This window comes from Jaculus jaculus, chromosome 18 (genome assembly GCF_020740685.1).
Source record: "Jaculus jaculus isolate mJacJac1 chromosome 18, mJacJac1.mat.Y.cur, whole genome shotgun sequence".
Taxonomy (NCBI): Eukaryota; Metazoa; Chordata; class Mammalia; order Rodentia; family Dipodidae; genus Jaculus; species Jaculus jaculus.
In genome coordinates, this window is record NC_059119.1 from 13940028 (window position 1) to 13960482 (window position 20455).

The window sequence follows — 20455 nt, forward strand, 5'->3', positions numbered from 1 at the left end:
CTTGTCAAAGGCTCTCTTTCCATATGCTATCTGCCAGATGGCCCACTTACAAACAAAACAATAGCTTACTCGATGATAAATTAGATCATGGAAGGTCAAGGTCACACAGTAAAGAATAGGGTGACACAATTGAGAAAGAAAGAGAGACAGAGAGAGATGTGTACCTATACAAACTCCAGGAAGTATATTCTGTGAAGGGGTGTGGTATAATGAGCAAGTATGAGTCAGAAGGCCTCAGTTTGACTCAGTTCTGAACTCAGTACTCAGCCTCTTTGGATGATCCTTTAGGTATGTGCCTCAGGGAAATTATTTCAGCTCTTTGGACCTTTATTTTTCTCATCTGTGCAATTGGGATAATGATGCCTAATTCACTGTTTTTTTGTTTTGTTTTGTTTTTGTGGTGACTGCATGGAGTAGGAGCTCAGTAAGTTAAGGGGGCTGCAGCAAGCTAAGGGCACTGAGAATTGTTGTCTTTAACTATCTGAGGGCAAACAGCAGCAACAGCAGGGTGGCAGGCAAGGCAGGCCTTCAAGTCGGCCTCAGACGATCTTTTAGCACGATCCTTTGGCACAGAAGGGGACGAGAGGAGGTAGAACCTGAATCTGTGTTCCATTCTACAGGGTGTTACAGATGGCATCTCTTTTTCAAATTGGTACAAAGGGGCCTCATTCTCCACCTGTATTTCTTTACTACTTCCTCATTTTCTATTTCTTCCCACCTTCCCCAGATCCTCAAGGGCTTCACATAGCCATGGCCCCTGACTGCAGCTCCACCCTAGCCTACTTCCCACCTCTCAAGTTATCTTATTTCATTTGGCCCTGACAAGGAAATCCTAATTGCTCCAGAGCACACTCCTTGGGGACTCCTCCAGCAGACGGGTACTGATTACATAAATAAATTCCAGCTAAGGTATTGACAAGACTTTTTTTTAGACAGCCCACTGACATTTTAATAGAGGTGTCCAACATTCCAATCCAAAGGAGGAAACAATGAGAGGTTCTGAGGTATCAAGGCACAGGTAATGTCAAGAAACAGTTTGAGGTCTAGAGAGATGGCTTAGTGGTTAAGCCGCTTGCCTGTAAAGCCTAAGGACCCAGGTTTGATTCCTCAGTACCTATATAACCCAGCTGCACAAGGTGGCACATGCATCTGTAAATAAATAAAATATTTTTAAAAAGAAGCAGTTTGATGATAGAGGGGACTTCTCAACCCAGCATATGGGGCGGGTATCGTTGGAGGTTGGCACCAAATATAGATTAGGAAGGAAAAGCTGTGTGTATTTAATGACTAAATGATCAGTCCTTCCTGTGCCACCTCAGCCACTCCATTCAGAGTCAACAAGAACTTTGGACCCTATATTAACACCCACCCCAGAAGGCTTGAATGTAGGAGGAGCAGATCTTGTGGCATAAGGAACAGAACTGCCTGGAAACCTAGGAAACTTGGCTTACAGTCCTGTCCCACCACTAAATAGCTTTGTGGGATAGGGACAGTCCATCATGGACTTGAACCTCAATGAGTGCACTGTGGCCTGAGAGACTGAATTAGAGAAGCTTTCAAGTCTTTCTCAGTTCTCACCTTAGATATTGCCCTACCCCATGCCACATTCTATTCCTGGAAGAATTGAAGAAATAATGCCAGGGCTGGGGCGATGTGTCAGTGGTGGTGCGTGTACAAGGCACTGGGTTCCGTCTTCAGCACTGATTTTGTAAAAAGCCACAATGAAGTATAGTATTAAGGGAATTATTTTGGACTAATCATTAAGAGGGTAATATCCAGAGAGGCCAATTAGATACAAAGTAGGTGCTAGGGCCCTTGAATTTGAGTGCTCAGGCAAATTACTTCACCTCAACTTCCTCGTATAGGAAGAAGGATCCTAAAATTATGCTGTAGTCTTCGTGAGTGGATGTAATGAACTAAGCCTCATAAAGCACTTGTCGGTGTGTGACACCAGTAAGTGCTCAGTACTGAGACATGGTATTGCTTGTCTAACTTTGTGACTAGATTCATTCTTGTTCCTGGCCAAAGCATTTGCTTCGAATAATAGAACTACATTATCAGCCACACCTTTAATCCCAGCACTCAGGAGGAAGAGGTGGAAGGATTGCCGTGAGTTTGAGGCCATCCTGAGACTACATAGTGAATTCCAGGTCAGCCTGGACTAGAGTGAGACTCTACCTCGAAAAACAAAAACAAACAAAAAGAACTACATTACCCCAAAATGCTTCTTATTTCTTTCCTTTTCTTTTTTTGAGACAGGATCTTGTTAGGTATCTCAGACTGGCCTGTCTCCTTCTCTTGAATGGTAGGATTACAGGCCTGTGTCAGTGTGCTCCATTTCTCTCTCTCTCACTTGCTCAGTATATGGTATTTATTTATTTAGTTAGTTTAGTACAAGTTTTTATTTTAGAAATTTAGTCAGGTTTGAATCTCCCTCTCATGTATACAGAGTATTTTTCCAGAAAGATTCCCAAATCTGAATTTCTCTCATAGTATATGAGAGGGTTATTTCCAGTTACCAAGATAGAAAAGTTATACAGTTTTAATGCCAAAATCTTTGTTGCCACATATCCACTCCCAGTTACATGACAGCCTACGTTTAGATCTCTGGGTTCCAGACTTCTGAACAGTCCTAGAAGTTACTGCTATTGCATGTTGGTAATGTGCAGCTATTTGGGGCCCTAGGACCTTGCCTCAGGAGGTAGTCATGACACCATGGGTGATTATAGCTTAACCATGGAATAGACTGTATGGCAAGGATCACTAGCAGCAAGTTTCTTATTGGCAAGGAACTCAGCCCAAAGACTGAGTTAAAACTATGCTGAGCTGGGCATGGTGGCACACGCCTTTAATCCCAGCACTCAGGAGGCAGAGATAGGAGGATCACTGTGAGTACAAGGCCACCCTGAGACTATAGAGTGAGACCCTACCTCAAAATAAAAAACACAATCAAAACAAAATGCCTATCCTGGAATTCCATATTTGAAGGTTTATTTTCTGGATCACTCCTGGTATCCATTCTGGAGTGACCAGGAGACAAAATCTATACTAGTTCTTTTTTGTTTTGTTTTGTTTTGTTTGTTTGTTTGAGACAGGATTGCCTCCAACTTTCAATCCACCTGCCTCAGCCTCCAAGTGTAGGTGTATGTTACCGTAGTGGGCTCATGTTAGTTCTTTGAACAAACATAAGTTAATGTAGATCATTGTTCACTAGCTATAAAAATCTTAATTGAAAAGGCAAAGCGGAAACTCTGCTGGATCCTGAGGTACCAACTGCTTGTAACAGCTATCACTTTGAGGGCTAAGCAAACAAAGGGGAACCATTGGAATTATTAAAACCTAAGGCTGGAAAGACAGCTTTGTGGGCGAAAGGGCTTGCTGTGCAAGTGTTATGACCTGAGTTCAGATCCCCAGAGCCCATGAAAAGCTGCACACAGTAACATACGTGTATATTTCTAACACTCCTGTGGCAAGATGGGAGGTGGAGACAGGAGAATACCCCAGAAGCTCGCGGGCCGCTTGCTTGGTGTGCACAGTGGAAAACAACAGAGATCCTGTCTCAAACAAGAGCTCACACTCAGTGTTGTCCTCCGACCTCCACACGTGTAGCATGACATGAACATGCCTATGCTTACACACACAAACACACACACACACACACACACATGCACACAAAGATAAAAAAAAACTTAGGGCTGGAGAGATGGCTTAGTGGTTAAGGTGCTTGACTGCGAAGCCTAAGGACCGAGGTTCAACTCCCCAGAACTTATGTAAGCCAGATGCACATGCGCACAGGTGGCACATGTACACAAAGTGGCACAGGTGCCTGGAGTTGGTTTGCAGTGGCTAAGGCCCTGGCGTGCCAATTTTTTTTCTTTCTCTCTCATAGAAAAAATTTACACTTAGAAACTTGGGGCTCTCAGTTACTATTCTTTGTATTATATTGTCTCTGTTCAAATGATTAGTGTGATTTCTGTCTTTGGACTATGCTCTGACTGATAAGTGGTTATATCAACATATACTCCCACCAGTGACATGTGAACATCATGCAAGTTCCATGTTCTTGCCAAAACTTGGTATTTTTCATCTCTTTCATTTTCACCATTCTGGTGGGCTTGAAGTGCAATTGCACTGTGGGTTTAGATTGATAATGAAGTCAAGTACCTTTCCATTTATTTTCTAGGTTGTTTGAAGCCAGGCGTGGTGGCTCACACCTTTAATCCCAGCACTCGGGAGGCAGAGGTAGGAGGATCACTGTGAGTTCAAGGCCACTCTGAGAATACACAGTGAATTCCAGGTCAAGCTGGGCTACAGTGAGATCCTACCTTTCTTTAATTTTATATTTCTTATTTTCTAGCAGAGAGAAAGAGAAAGAGTGAGAATGGGTGCACCAGGCCTCTTGCCACTGCAACCAAACTCCAGAAACATGTGCCACTTTGTGCATCTGACTTTATGTTGGTGTTGGGGAATTGAACCCAGGCTATTCTACCTTTGCAAGCAAGCATACTTAACCACTGGGATTCCCAGACTCCATCTTTTCTTGTTGATTTGCAGAGGGGTTCTTTGAATATTTTGGACAGGAGATTTTAAAAAATATTTTATTCATTTATGAGAAAGAGAAAATTGGTGTGCCAGGGCCTCTAGCCACTACAGACAAACTTCAGATACATGCACCACTTTGTGCATCTGGTATTACGTGGGTACTGGGGAATCAAACCTGGGTTCTTAGGCTTTGCAGCAAGTGCCTTAGCTGCTAAGCCATCTCTCTAGCCCTGGACAGGAGATTTCGATTGAATATATCAGACTAACTCTTTTTCACTGTAGTACCTCAACAAACGTGAGTGACAGAGTGGAAAGATGGGAATGTGTTTCACTTATGCTTGTTGTTATCATTCATCCTACAAATCTCATTGAACATTAATGAAAAGAGCTAGATCAGCCGGGCATGGTGGCGCATGCCTTTAATCCCAGCACTCAGGAGGCAGAGGTAGGAGGATTGCCGTGAGTTCAAGGCCCCCCTGAGACTACAGAGTGAATTCCAGGTCAGCCTGAGGTAGAGTGAGACCCTACCTTGAAAAACCAAAGAAGAAAAGAAAGAAAGAAAGAAAGAAAGAAAGAAAGAAAGAAAGGAAGGAAGGAAGGAAGAAAGAAAAGAAAGAAAAGCACTAGATCCGGAAGTTAGCTTGGTTCTCTCTCAAGTACTAAAACTCAGGTCGAGGCCTTTATACATGCTATCACTGTGGTAAAATTAGAATATTGTAGGTAAATTTTAAAATGTCACCAGGAACCAAGAACACTGGAACAATGAACACAATATGAGACCAGTGAACACTAATATCTGAAAAGTACCTGTGAAAATGTTTTCAAAAAACCTTCTAAACCGGGCATGGTGGCACACGCCTTTAATCCCAGCACTTGGGAGGCAGAGGTAGGAGGATCACTGTGGATTTGAGGCCAGCCTCTGAGACTACCTAGTGAATTCCAGGTCAGCCTGGGCTAAAGCAAGACCCTACCTCAAAAAAACAAACAAACAACAAAAAAAAAACCTCTTAGATTTTATTAAGAATCAGGCTTATGCCGGATATGGTGGCATATGCCTTTAATCCCAGCACTCAGGAGGAGGAGGCAGAGGTAGAAGGATTGCTATGAGTTTGAGGTTACCTTGAATTCCAGGTCAACATGGGCTAGAGTGAGACCCTACCTCAAAAAAACAAAACAAAACAAAAAATCAGGCTTCTTCTGGGTGCTGGTGGCATACCCCTTTAATCCCACCATTCAGGAGACAGGTAGGAGGATGGCTGTGAGATGGAGGCCAACCTGGAACTACAGAGTTCCAGGTCAGCCTGGGCTAGAGTGAATCCCTACTCTGAACAAACAAGCAAAAATATCAGGCTTTTTGCACAAGGTGGCACATGCATCTGGAGTTCGTTTGCAGTGGCTGGAAGCACTGGCATGCCCATTCTCTCTTGCTCTCTCTCTGTGGCTCTCAAATAAATAAATAAAAATAAACAAAAAAAATCAGACTTTTGTAGATACATTCATCAAAATCAAACATTTATTAAGCACATTACATGGAGGCGAATGTCTTAGGTCTTGTTTTCTTTTTCATACTCATCCTGGGTGGTATGATCTACTCCCAGGATTCCAGTTGCCTACTATCTATATGCTGATGACGGCCACATCTATTTCTAGAGTCCAGATGTCCTTCAGAATCTTGGACTCAAATTTCTACCTGTCTGACGCATATTGTTGCTTGAATAGCTCAAGGCATCTAAAATCCAATGTTTCAAAACTCAACACAGGGCTAGAGGAATGGCTTAGTGGTTAAGGCATTTGCTTGAAAAGCCAAAGAACCCTGGTTCAATTCCCCAGGACCCACATAAGCCAGATGCACAAGGGCGCACACGCTTCTGGAGTTTGTTTGCAGTGGCTAGAGTCTCTCTCTCTCTCTCTCTCTCTCTCTCTCTCTCTCTCTCTCTCTCAATCTCTCTCTCTCTGGCTGTCTCAAAATAAATAAATAAAACTTAAAAAAATACTGAACACATCCTTTCCCCAAGAAACCTTTCTCCCCATGTTTCAGTAGGTGGCATTGACTTATCCATGCCATTGCCAGAAATCTTCCTGCACACTTACACCCTTTCATCTACTCCCCTCCATATCCTGTCAATCACCTATTCTTCTTTAAGTTGACAGATGACTCATTTTGTGATATCCTTGTGCATATTAATATAATATATGTGTGTTGGTATAACCAAGTGTACCTCATCCTGCCTCAGCTCCTAAGTAGCTGGGACTGCAGACTTGTGTCTTTATGCCCAGGTTCAAATCTCTCTCTCTCTTTCTGTTTTGTTTTGTTTTCTTTCTTTCTTTCTTTCTTTCTTTCTTTCTTTCTTTCTTTCTTTCTTTCTTTCTTTTCTTTTCTTTTCTTTTTTTTGTTTTTTTGTGGTTGGGCTGACCTAGAACTCACTATGTAGTCTCAGAGTAGCCCTGAACTCATGGCGATCCTCCTACCTCTGCCTCCCAAGTGCTGTGATTAAAGGCATGTGTCATCACGCCTGGTTCCTCTTTATTTTTATTTATTTATTTATTTATTTTGAAGTAGGGTCTCACTCTGGCCCAGGTTAACCTGGATTTCACTATGTAATCTCAAGGTGGCCTTGAAGTCACGGCAGTCCTACCTCTGCCTCTGGAATGCTGGGATTAAAGGCATGTGCCATCATACCCTGCTCAGATTGAAATCTTTATATTCTTTCTCAAATCCTCTTAAATATTCCATGTTATGAGAAATATTAGTAATGGTATTTCCAATGTTACTCAGAACTCGTTAGGACAGTGTTATCTTGATACCCTCAACTAAGAATCTAATAGTATTACATAAAAATGTTCTCTTTTTGGTGTGTGTGTGTGGTGTACATATGTATTCATATGTGTATGGATGTGACATGTGGGTGTAAAATGGCCAGAGGTCAATGTCAGGTATATTCTTCAATCACTCTCCACCTTATTTGAAATAGGGTCTGTCAATGAACCTAGACTTTATCAGTTTAGCTGGTCTGCTAGCCAGTAAACCCTAGCAATTCTCCTGTTTCCACCTCCCTGCTCTGGGATTGCAGGCACAAACCACCATTTCCTGCATTTTGCCTGCATGATAGGGATCTGAACTCAGGTACTTAATTTTTTAATATTTGTGTGGCAAGTGCTTTACCCACCAAGCCATCTTCCTAGCCCTAGATGTCCTTTCCTTAATGATAGACCATGTTTTGTTTTAACAGATTCAGTCTATTGAAAAGGACTAATTGCTTTGGGCCTTAAAGCTACAGCATTGATAGATGCCATAGCTCACTTATGTTTGAATAAGTCTATCGAGGCATTCCCACTGACATTGGATATGTCTAAGAGCCCTGGTTCAGCCTAAGACAGTCATTTAAGGAAAACATGGTGTGAAGAAAATAATATGATTTATTTTCTTTGTTTTTGTTTGTTTGAGGTAGGGTCTCACTGTAGCCCAGGCTGACCTGGAATTCACTGTATAGTCTCAGGCTAGCCTTGAACTCACAGTGATCCTCCTACTTCTGCCTCCTGAGTGCTGGGATTAGAGGTGTGCGCCACCATGGCTGGCACCATGATATCTTTTCATTTTTGTTAAGACAGGGTCTCACTCTGGCTGGCCTCATAAGAACCCTTCTACTTCAGCCTTACAAATGCTAGGATTAAAGGCTTGAGCTGTCATACTTGTGCATATCTTGTTATAATTTTTTGAGACTGAAATTTAGTGTGTACTTCAAGCAAATTTGTTATAAACTACTAAAATTTAGTTTGTACTCTAAGTGAAGTTCTTGGATACTATTTAAATAGAATGGCTACTATACACTGACAATAAACTAAAACAAAGCAGCAACAAAAGATCAAACAGGAAAAAAAAACTTGCTTTAAAAAAATGTCTACTGATATTCTGTTGTGTTTTCCAAGTACCATTTAAATTGAGGTCTGGACATAAGACTGAAAGTGTTATTTTGTTTCAGGCACCTGAATTGAAGCTCTGGAATAAGAAAGTAAACAATCATAACAATCATAAATAAAGACATCTTGTAAACTTAAAAAATAAATAAATAAAAAATGTCTACTTAGTAATGTTATTTATTTATTTATTTATTCGTTTTTCAAGGTAGGGTTTTACTCTAGCCCAGGCTGACCTGGAATTCACTGTGTAGTCTTGGGGTGGCCTCAAACTCACTGTGATCCTCCTATCTCTGCCTCCCAAGTGCTGGAATTAAAAGCGTGCACCACCATGCCCAGCTTAATGTTGATTATTTATCCTGGGAGTATGTTTTACAATTATGCTTATCAATGCTTAGCTATTACTCAGACATCTTTTACTTTTTTGAATAATGTATAAATTAATTTTATTTCAAGGTCAAAATTAGGAGAACTAAATAAATATTTCAGAAAAAGAAAAAAATGATATTTGAGGAATGAAAATTTTCTTTCACTATGCATTGCTCATCCCTCCTACCCTGTGTGCATCTATTAGGCATTCGAGTGACTGGCTGATGGTAAGATGAATTGTCCCCATTCAATTCTTGCCCTCTACTCTTGTTCAAACAATTAATAGTAATTATTTTCTAAGCCTCTGCCCAAATTTTAGATGATTTTGCTCCTACATTTTGGCAGATGGGATGGTTTTTATAGTGCTTAATTAAGGGCTGGAGGGATGGCTTAGCAGTTAAGCCATTTGCCTGTGAAGCCAGAGGACCCAGGTTTGATTCCTCAGGGCCCATGTAAGCCAGTTGGACAAGGTGGTGCAGCGTCTCAAGTTCATTTACAGTGGCTGAAGGCCCTGGTGCACCTATTTGCTCTCCCTCTATCTTCCTCTTTCTCTCTCTCTCTCTCTCAAATAAACAAAATAAATTTTAAAAACTTTAAAGTGATTAATTAAGAAAGATTTGTTGATGATTATTATTTCTTTGAATAATGTCCTTTCCCTTTCATTCATTTAAGCTGTCTACATTTTCCAATGGTCATACTGTTTTTCATTCCTTAGGCTATTTTTTTTTCAAAAAAATTTTTTTTATTAACAACTTCCATGATTATAAAAAAATATCCCATGGTAATACCCTCCCTCCCCCACTTTCCCCTTTGAGACTCCATTCTCCCCATCTCAATAAGTGTCTCTTTTTGTTTGATGTCATGATCTTTTCCTCCTATTATGATGGTCTTGTGTAGGTAGTGTCAGGCACTGTGAAGTCATGGGTATCCAGGCCATTTTGTGTCTGGAGGAGCACGTTGTAAGAAGTCCTACCCTTCCTTTGGCTCTTGCATTCTTTCCACTACCTCTTCACAATAGACCCTGCCTTAGGCTATTTTTTTAATTTCAGACTTTTTAAAGTTGAAAACATTAAAACTTTTCCTTTCTGCATTTAAAAAAATATTGATTATTTTTAAATAAAAAGGTTACACTTATAGACCCTCACTCCTGTCCCAGTTCTGCTGAGGGTCTTTGGTGGGGTTATTGGTATTCATTGTGGGGACCAAGAGGCCTCAGTTAATCTCTGCTGGGATGGAGTAAACATGGTGTCTCAGGCTTTTGCCTCCCACCCTGAGGCTTTTATAGTCTTTCCACACATACCCTTCCACGATGCTCCCTGAGCCTTGGTGGGCAAGATAGAGATCTGATTTCACTGTGCCTTTTAATAAATATAACCCTTTCTGTCATCTTTTCCAAATCAGCAGTAGTTGCCATTAGTGACGGCTGGGAGACAAGATGCCAAATGTGGTGGCTAAATTTAAAGAGCAGCATTCGCACCTGTTGTTAACTGGCAGTGACCAATCCCCACCCACAGTTTCCTCTGCCCTCTGCTTCCCACCAGCTGCAAACCAGAGTCCAGAATCTTCCTGTGCTCATGTGTAAATAAATTAGGACATATGGAGATTGCACACATTATTTCAAAACTGAAACGAAATAGAGTAGTAGCTTAACAGTAACTGAGCTAAAGTTTGAGCCAAAGTCAGCATAATACAATAGGCAGACTCGTGTGCCTAGGTAGCACCCAAAAAAAAGGAAAAGAAAGGAAAGAAAAGACAGATATCTAGAGTTAGCTTCAATTAATTTTCCAGATAGGCAACTCTTCATCTGGAAGGCTCCATATAAGATAGATAGAAACATAAATAATTTTGATCCAGAACATACCTGGAATTGTGAGTGAAGGGGGCAGTGGCTCAACCAGCCAAGGCAGCCTGATCAAATAGATCGAATGATCATGAGATGTGACAGATCTGTCAGCTCAGAGCAGATCCCATACCAAGCAGCTCTGATGGGCAGCTGGCCACAAATCATGACAGCAAGCGAGAAGGAGAGTTTGGTCTTGTCTTGGACATTTACTTCCAGGGAGGCCGAGCTTGTATGCCAGAGAAGCACAGGAAAGGCGGTTATGGGGACAGGAAGAGGAAAAAGTTGCAGATGATGGTTTTGGGGCATGTTTAAGGCATGGGGTGTGTATATCTGAAGAGACTGTTACAGTCCAGCCTGGTCAGAGAAAGTTCTGTACTCTCTTGGCACTTTGATTACTCTGGATTGGCTGATGCTGGTTTCATGGGCATGTAGTCTGAATTTCTGTGGACTTAGGAGATGTGGTTAGTTTGAGTTAGTGTCTTTGAATCACTGCAGACACAAAAGAATTCCTATATCCCAAAGTCTGGTAATTAGTAAAGGCCTTAAGAAGTCATGAGGACTGGAGAGATGGTTTATCCATTAAGGTGCTTGCTTGCAAAGCCAAAGGACCCAGGTTTAATTCCCCAGGACCCACATAAAGCCAGATGTACAAGATGGCACATGTGTCTGGAGGCCCTGGTATGCCCATTCTCTCCCTCCCACCTCCCAGTCTCTGTCTCTCTCTCTCTTACGTAAATGAATGAATAAATAAATCTTTAATGGTCTGAAGAGATAGCTTAGCTGTTGAGGCACTTGCTTGCAAAGCCTAAGGACCTAGGTTTGGTTCCCCAGAACCCATGTGAGCCAGATGCACATGGTGGAACATGCATCTGGAATTAATTTGCAGTGGCTAGAGGCCCTAGCATGTTCTCTCTCTCACTTTCTTTCTCCTTTACCCTCTCTCTAATAAAGAACATATATATATATATATATATATATATATAGAGAGAGAGAGAGAGAGAGAGAGAGAGTTTAAATCCAATCCAACACAAAAAGATTGATTACTTTAATGTTTGCAGTCAATCCTTAGGTCTCAAGAAACATGAGCAGAGACCATCCTATTTGAAAAACCCTATTTGAACAAGGAAACAAGTGTTTTCTTGGGATTTTGCCCTTGTCAAAAACGAATTGCAAGCAGGGTGTGGTGAAGCACACCTTTAATCCTAGCACTCAGGAGGCAGAGGTAGGAGGATTTTCATGAGTTCGAGGCCACCCTGAGACTCCATAGTGAATTTCAGATCAGCCTGAGCTAGAATGAGACCCTACCTTGAAAAACAAAAAAAAAAAAGAATTGCAAATTGTTGCATGTTTCTTACCTAAAATGGTGTCAGAGCGCAGGGTCACTGAATTATAAAACATGGAGCTAGTCATCTTTGGAGACCAGAACATAAGCCTCCTGCTAATCAAATGTTTCTAGAGATATTGTATCAATTTATCTCTGATTTTGAGATCAGAGGAGATTGAAAAGTGAGCATTTGTAGCCGGGCGTGGTGGCACACGTCTTTAATCCCAGCACTCGGGACACAGAGGTAGGAGGATCGCCATGAGTTTGAGTCCAACCTGAGACTCCATAGTGAATTCCAGGTCAGCCTGGGCTACAGTGAGACCCTACCTCAAAAAACAAACAAAAGGGCTGGAGAGATGGCTTAGCGGTTAAGCGCTTGCCTGTGAAGCCTAAGGACCCCGGGTCAAGGCTCGGTTCCCCAGGTCCCACGTTAGCCAGATGCATAAGGGGGCGCACGCGTCTGGAGTTCGTTTGCAGAGGCTGGAAGCCCTGGCACGCCCATTCTCTCTCTCTCCCTCTATCTGTCTTTCTCTCTGTGTCTGTCGCTCTCAAATAAATAAATAAAACATTAAAAACAAACAAACAAATAAAAAAAAGGTGAGTGTTTTTGTGTGTTAATGAAGTGAGACTAGATAATAGTTGTACACAGAGAGAGACATGTAGTGGAGTTCAAGAGGAGGTAAGACATTCTCAGCAACAGTGGCTAGAAATATTTGTAATGTAGGGAAGCTGACAGAAAAGGGACAGAAATAAGAAATGAATGGTGGTGATGGAGACATGAATTCAGATGGGTAAGTGCAGAAAAATGGGAAGGAAGAGTGAAGCAAACTAACCAGCAAAGGGGTTGAGGCTGTGGTTCTTATTAAATATTTGAAGGCTACACCCTTTCCTTTTGCCCTCCTTTTTTTGTTTGTTTGTTTGTCAGGGTAGGTCTCACTCTAGCCCAGGCTGACCTGGAATTCACTCAGGCTGGCCTCCAACTCATGGCAATACTCCTATCACTGCCTCCCAGGTGCTGGGATTAAAGGTGTGCGCCACCATGCCTGGCCCTTTTTAAAAAAATATTTATTATTTATTTGAGACACACAGAGAGAGAATGGGTGCAGTAGGTCCTCTAGCCACTGAAAATGAACTCCAGACTCATGCGCCACCATGTGCATCTGGCTAATGTGGGACCTGGAGAATCGAACCTGGGTCCTTTGGCTTTGCAGGCATGTGCCTTAACCACTAAGCCATCTCTCCAGCCCCCCCTTTTTTAATGTACCCTTTTCTGTTCTTTCAGGTCTACTGATATCACTTGAATAATAATTGTTATTATCAGTGAACCATGAATCACAGCCCTGAGACCTCTGCACAGATTCCTTTCATGCCTTCTTGCCCATGTCAACAAACTGCCTCACCTATTCACACCCTCACTGTCCCAGAATGTTTAGGTAAATACTCCATGGACTTGTGTCATACTTGGGAGCCGATTTCAGTGTACTTTTCAGTAGGGAAACTAGTTAAGGTTTTATGCTCCAGGAAGCCTTTTATCTTATTTTATAAAGAAGAAATCAACCTTTCTGTTTGTTTGCTTCTTGAGGTAGGGTCTTGCTCTAACCCAGGCTGACCTGGAATTGACTATGTAGTCAAACTCACCATGATCCTACTACCTCTGCCTCCTGAGTGCTGGGATGAAAGGTGTGCACCACCATATTCACCTCTCAACCTGTAGTTTTTAATGAGAGTAGTTTTATAATTATAAAAATAATAGGCAGATAGGAATAATTGAAACCACTCGAAGAGCAGCCAGTCCTTAAGTCTTCCCAGAGACTATGTGTTTGCTTGTTTATTCTTTTAGAACTCACTATGTAAATTATATATAACTTGTAAAAGTATCATATATACTGTATCATCTGTAGTCTTACGTTTTATTTTTTACATATTAAATTTTTTTGTTTTGTTTTTTGGAGGTAAGGTCTCATTGTAGCTCAGGCTGACCTGGAATTCACTATGTAGTCTCAGGGTGGCCTCAAACTCATGGTGATCCTCCTACCTCTGTCCCCCGAGTGCTGGGATCAAAAGTGTGTGCCACCATGCCCAGCTTAAAATTTATTTATTTGAGAGAGAGAGAGAGAGGGAGAGATCGAGAATGGATGTGCCAGAGTCTCTAGCCACTTCAAACAAACTCCAGACGTATGTGCCACCTTGTATATCTGGCTTACATGGGTCCTGGGGAATCGAACCTGGGTCCTTTAGCTTTGTAGACAAGCACCTTAACTGCTAACCCTCTCTCCAGCCCAGTATTCTTACACATGATCTGAGCCAAGCCAATATGTTGTTACTTTTTTGATTTGTTTTATGATAAGGTCTCAGGGAGTCTAGCCTGGCCCTGAGCATCCTTTGTACTCAAGATGATATTGAACTAATTCCTCTGCCTCCATCTCCTAAGAGCTGGGATTACAAAAGTGTGCCACCAAGCCCTGCTCACATTTTTAAAAGTATGGGCTTGGGTAGTTTCTTATGTTGGGATTGTTATTTTTTGTTTTGCAGGCATGCACTGCCACACTGGGCCTTAATTAATTAATTAATTATTTTTTGTGAGACAAGTGCTCACTGTGTAGCCCAAAGTGGTCTGGAACTCAAACCTTCTATGTCTGCCCTTTGAGTACTGGGATTACAGGTGTGTGTCACAAGGCTGGTTTATGGGTAATTCATTATAGTAATTCTGTCATAAGGTTAATGTCTAATTTATTTAACCAATTTTCCAGAAGTTATATTGGAGTTATCTTCCACTTCTTACAAAGATAATGACTTAGCTGGGCATGGTGGCGAATGCCAAAAATCCTGGCAATTGGGAGACAGAGGCAGGTGGATCATCACTGAAAGTTCAAGGGCAATCTGCTTTATATAGTGAGTTCCAGGCCAGCCAACGCTATACAGTGATATCCTGTCTCAAAATCATGAAACATAATAAAATAAAATGAAGGAAGAAAGGGAAAAAAAGGCAATGCTTTTCTTGGTAACCTTTTCTTCTTTTAATTCTTTTCTTTTTTTTTTTTCAAGGTAGGGTCTCACTCTAGCGCAAGCTGACCTGAAATTCACTATGTAGTCTCAGGGTGGCCCCAAACTCACAGCAATCCTTCTACCTCTGCCTCCCGAGTGCTGGGATTAAAGGCATGCGCCACCACACCTGGCTTATTTTTTCTTCTTTTATAAACGTGCTGTCTCTAAAATGAATGGATGGCCTCTAGCCCACAGGAGTTATTCAATAAGTATGAATTTTTCTTAGGAATGAGATTTACTTTCTGTGGCACTGTAGTAGACAACTTCACATTGCTGGAATGAGCATCCAACCAAACATAGTTTTATGGGAGGAAGAGATTTATTTCAAGCTTACAGATCCAGGGGAAGAAACTGGCTGCCATTCATAAAGCCAGGCAGAGAGACTCCACCAAGCAGCCAGCCGCACCCCATAAGCACCGGCGCCATCCAGCAAACACCAGGGAGAAACGAGCTTGAGGCTGGCAGCAGTCAGGACCCCCAGAACTCAAACTGCTCTCTATCACTTGGACTGGAATTTGGATCCCCCCCACCCCCCAGTGACACCTTAGGGCTGGACTCCAGTATCCTCCCCCAGTGACACCTCCTCCAGCCAGGTGGCTAGAGATCTAAATTACAAGTGTAATTTTAACACAAGCCATTGTGGGGGGGGGGCATACATTCAAACTACCACAGGTACTATCTACCTATTTTCTCATCATACTTGGTTAACCAGCTTGTATATGTCTGCAGTGGTAGAGAGAGTTTTCCCTAGAAGAAAGTAACTGACTGCTGTTTCGAGTAATTGCTAGTCAATGGGCTAGAGAGATGGCTTAGTAGTTAAGGCAGTTGCCTGTGAAGCCTAAGGACCCAGGTTTGATTCCCCAATACCCATGTAAGCCAGATGCACATGGTGGCGAATCTATCTAGAGTTTGTTTGTAATGGCTAGAGGCCCTGGTGTGCCCATTCACTCCTCTCTCTCTCTGTGTCTTAAATTATATATATATATATGTATATATGTGTATATATGTATATATATATACATATATATATACATACATATATATATATATATATATATATATATATATATATATATATGGAGAGAGAGAGAGAGAGAGAGAGAGAGAGGGCTAGTTCTGCACTATAAGAACGAGTTTAGTTAGGAGATCCTCCAATTACAGAATCTACCATAGGTTCATTAGTGGCTTCCTTGGATGGATATGAGGAGAAATGGACAGGAAGAAAGCTTTTGGTAATAGCTCCAGTTTTGGGTTTGTGAACTTAAAAAAGGGGGAAAAATAGTGTGGTTCTTTTTCTTTCTTGTATTTTGTTTCTTTGAGACAAAGTCTTGCTATCCTTTGTGCAGGCTGAGCTTAAACTCATTATGTCACACAGGCTTGCCTCAAATTCCTATCAGTCCTCCTGCCTCAGCCTCCTCAGGGCTGGAATTACACATGTGTGCCACCATGTCTGGATAATATGTTTCTTTTGCAAATACTCAGTACTTCAGGGGGCACATTTCGTTTCCGTACTTGGAAAAATAGGGAAAATGCCATGCCCGTCAAATTTCTCTAAGTGCAAAGTGGAGATGGAGGGAATGGGGACTCACAATTAGGTTTGGCAAAGGCGCAGAAACCGAAGCGAAGTCAGGATCTATGGTGGTGAGTGTAAGAAGACATCTGGGGGGAGTGCGAAGGGAGACAAGGCTCCAGCATGGACAAATCCACGAAATTCCACTGGGATAAATATAGAGGTGGAAGGTGTCGGTGAGTGAGGCTGCTTGGACGAGTGAGGTGTTCCCAAGCAGGGGGACTGTTCTGTGCAGCCATGGAATGTGGAGTGCATTCCTGAGCTCTCAGGTTCCACTTGTTGGAGTGATGGTCTCTGCCCTCCCACCCCAGGAAGCCCATCATCTTACTGTTCTGGGCTGAGGTGGAAAAATTAAACCCACAAGTCGGCTTCATTATTTAGCTATTCTTGGCCAAGAAAGTGATCTCAGTCAAACTTTAGGGAATATTATTAAGATAAATGATAAAATTTTTATTTTATTTTATTTTTATTTTTATTATTTTGGTTTTTTGAGGCAGGGTCTCACTCTAGCCCAGGCTGACCTAGAATTCACTCTTCATTCTCAGGGTGGCCTCGAATTCAGGGCGATCTTCCTACCTCTGCCTCCCAAGTGCTAGGATTAAAGACGTGTGCCACCACACTCGGCTTATTTTATTTAAAATAATTTATTTATTTATTTATTTGAGAGAGAGAATGGGCATGCCAGGGCCTCCAGCCACTGCAAACTCCAGACGCATGAGCCACCTTGTGCATCTGGCTTACATAGGTTCTAGGAATCGAACCTGGGTTCTTGGGCTTCGCAAGCAAGTGTCTTAACCAATAAGCCACCTCTCTAGCCCTTATTTTATTTTTATATTTTTGTTTTTTCGAGGTAGAGACTTGCTGTAGCCCAGGCTCACCTGGAATTCACTATGTAGTCTCAGACTGGCCTCGAACTCACAGTGATCCTCCTACCTCTGCCTCCTGAGTGCTGGGATTAAAGGCATGCGCTGCCATACACCAAAAATGTTTCTTTTTGTTTTAAGTCTACACAGGCTTTACTAAATCCATCACCCAAGGGTTTATTATAAAGATATTTCCCAAAATGTAGGATGATACTTTTATTTGCTTTCATAACTGTTTTCTCCTCCAGATTTTAAAAGGAGCTGACAGAGCCACACAGTTCATAACAACAGACAAGGGGACCGTCTCAGGAGATTCCAGAACCCCGGGGCTCCTTTTTTACATACAGCCCTCCTTATAAATTTCTTTCATGTACAAATATTTTCAAGATAAAGTAATAAAGAGTTAGTCCTAACAAGGCATAATGGTACATGCCTGTAATCCCTATGCTCAGGAGCCTGAGGCAGGAGGACTGTGTGTTCAAGGCTAGCCTGGGCTGCATAGCCAGCCTGAGGTATGTACTGAGATGCTGTCTCAAAAAGAAAAGCCATGATAATGATGATGAAAATAAAACATTTAATCTAAACTGGCTGTGGTGGCACACGTCAATCATTCCAGCACTGAAGAGGGAGTTTGAGGCCAGCCTGGGCTACATAGCGCATTCCAGGCCAGCCTAAGAAACAGTGAGACAGATCTCAAGAAACAGTTAATCCAAAGTGTATTCTAATTTTAATCTTAGCAAAATTATGAAACTTCACCAAAATAATCTTTACCAACTTGTTCGGTTTCCATAGGTTAATGAAGGCAGATAAGGTCAAATGTGGGAAGAAGAGTGTTGCTTCTGGAGAGAGAGAGTGTGTCAGCGTAAAGGTGCTGTGAATGAGGTGAGTTTTTGAAATGCACACAGTTCCGTTAGCTGAGTCTGGTGGCATGTACTCATTCTGGGACTTTGATATTGTCATCATTCTCTCCCGCCTCTATTACCGCTATATAGCACACTCGTTAGATCATTTTGTGATGTAGAGTTAATTTCAGCATATCCAGATCCCATCAGTTGTGGATGGTAACTCTGGTCATGCCGTAGTGAGTTACAGCATACCTAGTTAGTATTGCAATTTGGTCTTTAGCCAACTTAGGACACTCTCTCAGAACTCAGCAAGGCTTTGCACACACCTCTCTTTCTCTAGTTATCCTTCTCGCAGCTCCATCCTTGGTAAACATTAGCCAAATGGAACATGTCATCTCTTTATTGCTCTATTCTGAAAGGCTCTCGGGGTGTCAGTTACCGCTTCCCTAGAATTTGCCCGTAATTGACTATGTCCCCCACAATAGGTAACTCTGGAAGTGACAGGCAGGCTTGGAAGTGGGATTCTCCCGCCCGTCGATTGGGCTTTGCAGGAAGCCCCGCCTCATCCACTCGACGGAGGGCTCCAGTTGGCTGGGCGTCGTTTGAGTGGCGGCTCTGAGCTCCGCCCCAGCCGTCCGCTGCGCTGCCGGGGTCGGCGCCGTTTCCAGTTGAGAGATGGCGGCCGCCGCAGGTAGATCGCTCCTGCTGCTCCTCTCCTCCCGGAGCGGCGGCGGCGGCGGCGGCTGCGGAGGCGCCGGAGGCTGCGGGGCGTTGACTGCCGGCTGCTTCCCGGGGCTAGGCGTCAGCCGTCACCGGCAGCAACAGCACCACCGGACGGTGAGCGAGCGCGCCCCCGGGCGGCTCCGGGGGAGGGCGGGGCGGCGCTGGCGTGTGTGAGTGTGTGTGTGCGTGTGTGTGTGTGTGTGTGCGCGCGCGCGTGTGTCGGTGTGCGCGTGTGTGTGTGTGTGCGCGCGCGCGGAGCCGCCGGCCGGTCGGGGGCAGGCCGCCGGGGCAGCGGGCCACTTCCCTCAACTCGGCGGCCGTTCCCGAAGCCTCGCTCGGGGCCACCGTGGAGCCCGCCGTGCCCTTCAGACGCCTGCGGCGGCGGCGGCGGCGACCGGGAAGGGCGGGCGGGCGGGAGCCAGCCAGGAGGAGGAGGAGGAGGGGCGACCGCGGGGATGTTCCCGCAGGACCGGGGACACCGGGGCGGGGAAGGGACGGGACTTGAACCTCACCCTGACCCGCCTCCGAGCACGCTCCCTCCCTCTCCCTCTCTCTCTCTCCTTTTCCCTAACAGCTCTTGCCCACGGCTCCCCGCCACGGAGCCCCGTGCAAGTTGTCTCTCCTCTCTCTCTGTCTCTCTCTCTCTCTCTCTCTCTCGTCTGGGCGGGTTTGGGTGCCCCGAGTTGCCGCGGCTGCCTGTGTCTGTCCAGAGAGTGGCAGTGCCATGCTGCTGGGAACTGTCCCTGGAGAGCACCCCGGTACCCCAGCGGGGCCGCTGCCTCTTCCTTCTCGCCCCCCTCCCCACCACCGAGGGAACGGGCAAGAAGGAAAATCAAACTTTAGCCCTTTCTGACTACCCTGTGCCTACGTGTTCCCCGGGGGAAAGGCTTCCCAGGCACGGATGCTGCATTGCTTCAAGAGGAGACACACGCTCCATCCCCGCGGCTCCCTAAAAGTGGTCCTTTGGCGAGGAGGCCGGGGGATGTGCCTCCAGAAGGCAGGCAGGCCGGGTGGGCAGCAGGCGCAGGGAAAGCGAACATGACAAGTTGGACACCGAGCAGAGACTCGGTGGTTGTATTAACCAGTTATTGCTGGTTTCATTGGCTGCAACAGAAAGGGAGTTTGTTTGAAGGGCGGGGCTAGCAGAGGAGGATCTGTAAGAGAGCCCCCCCCCCCTTCCTCAATTGCCTGCGATAACTTGGCATGGAGTTCTTGACCTAGCAAGCCCGCCAGGTTCCCTTCCTTTGGACTTTCCAGACCCATATGTATTGTATGGGTCGTCAGCCAACTCTGAGAGAACCGAGTGTAGATTTTATTTCCCAGGGTGAAGTTGTATAGTGTGGTCCTGAGGACCACTGCAGGCGAAGGTAGTCCCTTCAAGCTCTCAACCCCACACATCATGATCCCCTTCTGATC

General features: G+C 43.9%; 1 protein-coding gene across 1 annotated transcript in view; it reads left to right on the top strand.

Annotated features, from left to right (window-relative positions):
• Positions 1-18991: 18991 nt before the first annotated feature.
• Mcu (mitochondrial calcium uniporter) overlaps positions 18992-20455 on the top strand; it is a 193302-nt gene continuing 191838 nt past the window's right edge. The window contains exon 1 of the mRNA XM_045137719.1: positions 18992-19153. Coding sequence (XP_044993654.1) covers positions 18992-19153 — 162 coding nt within the window. The remainder of the gene's footprint in view (positions 19154-20455) is intronic.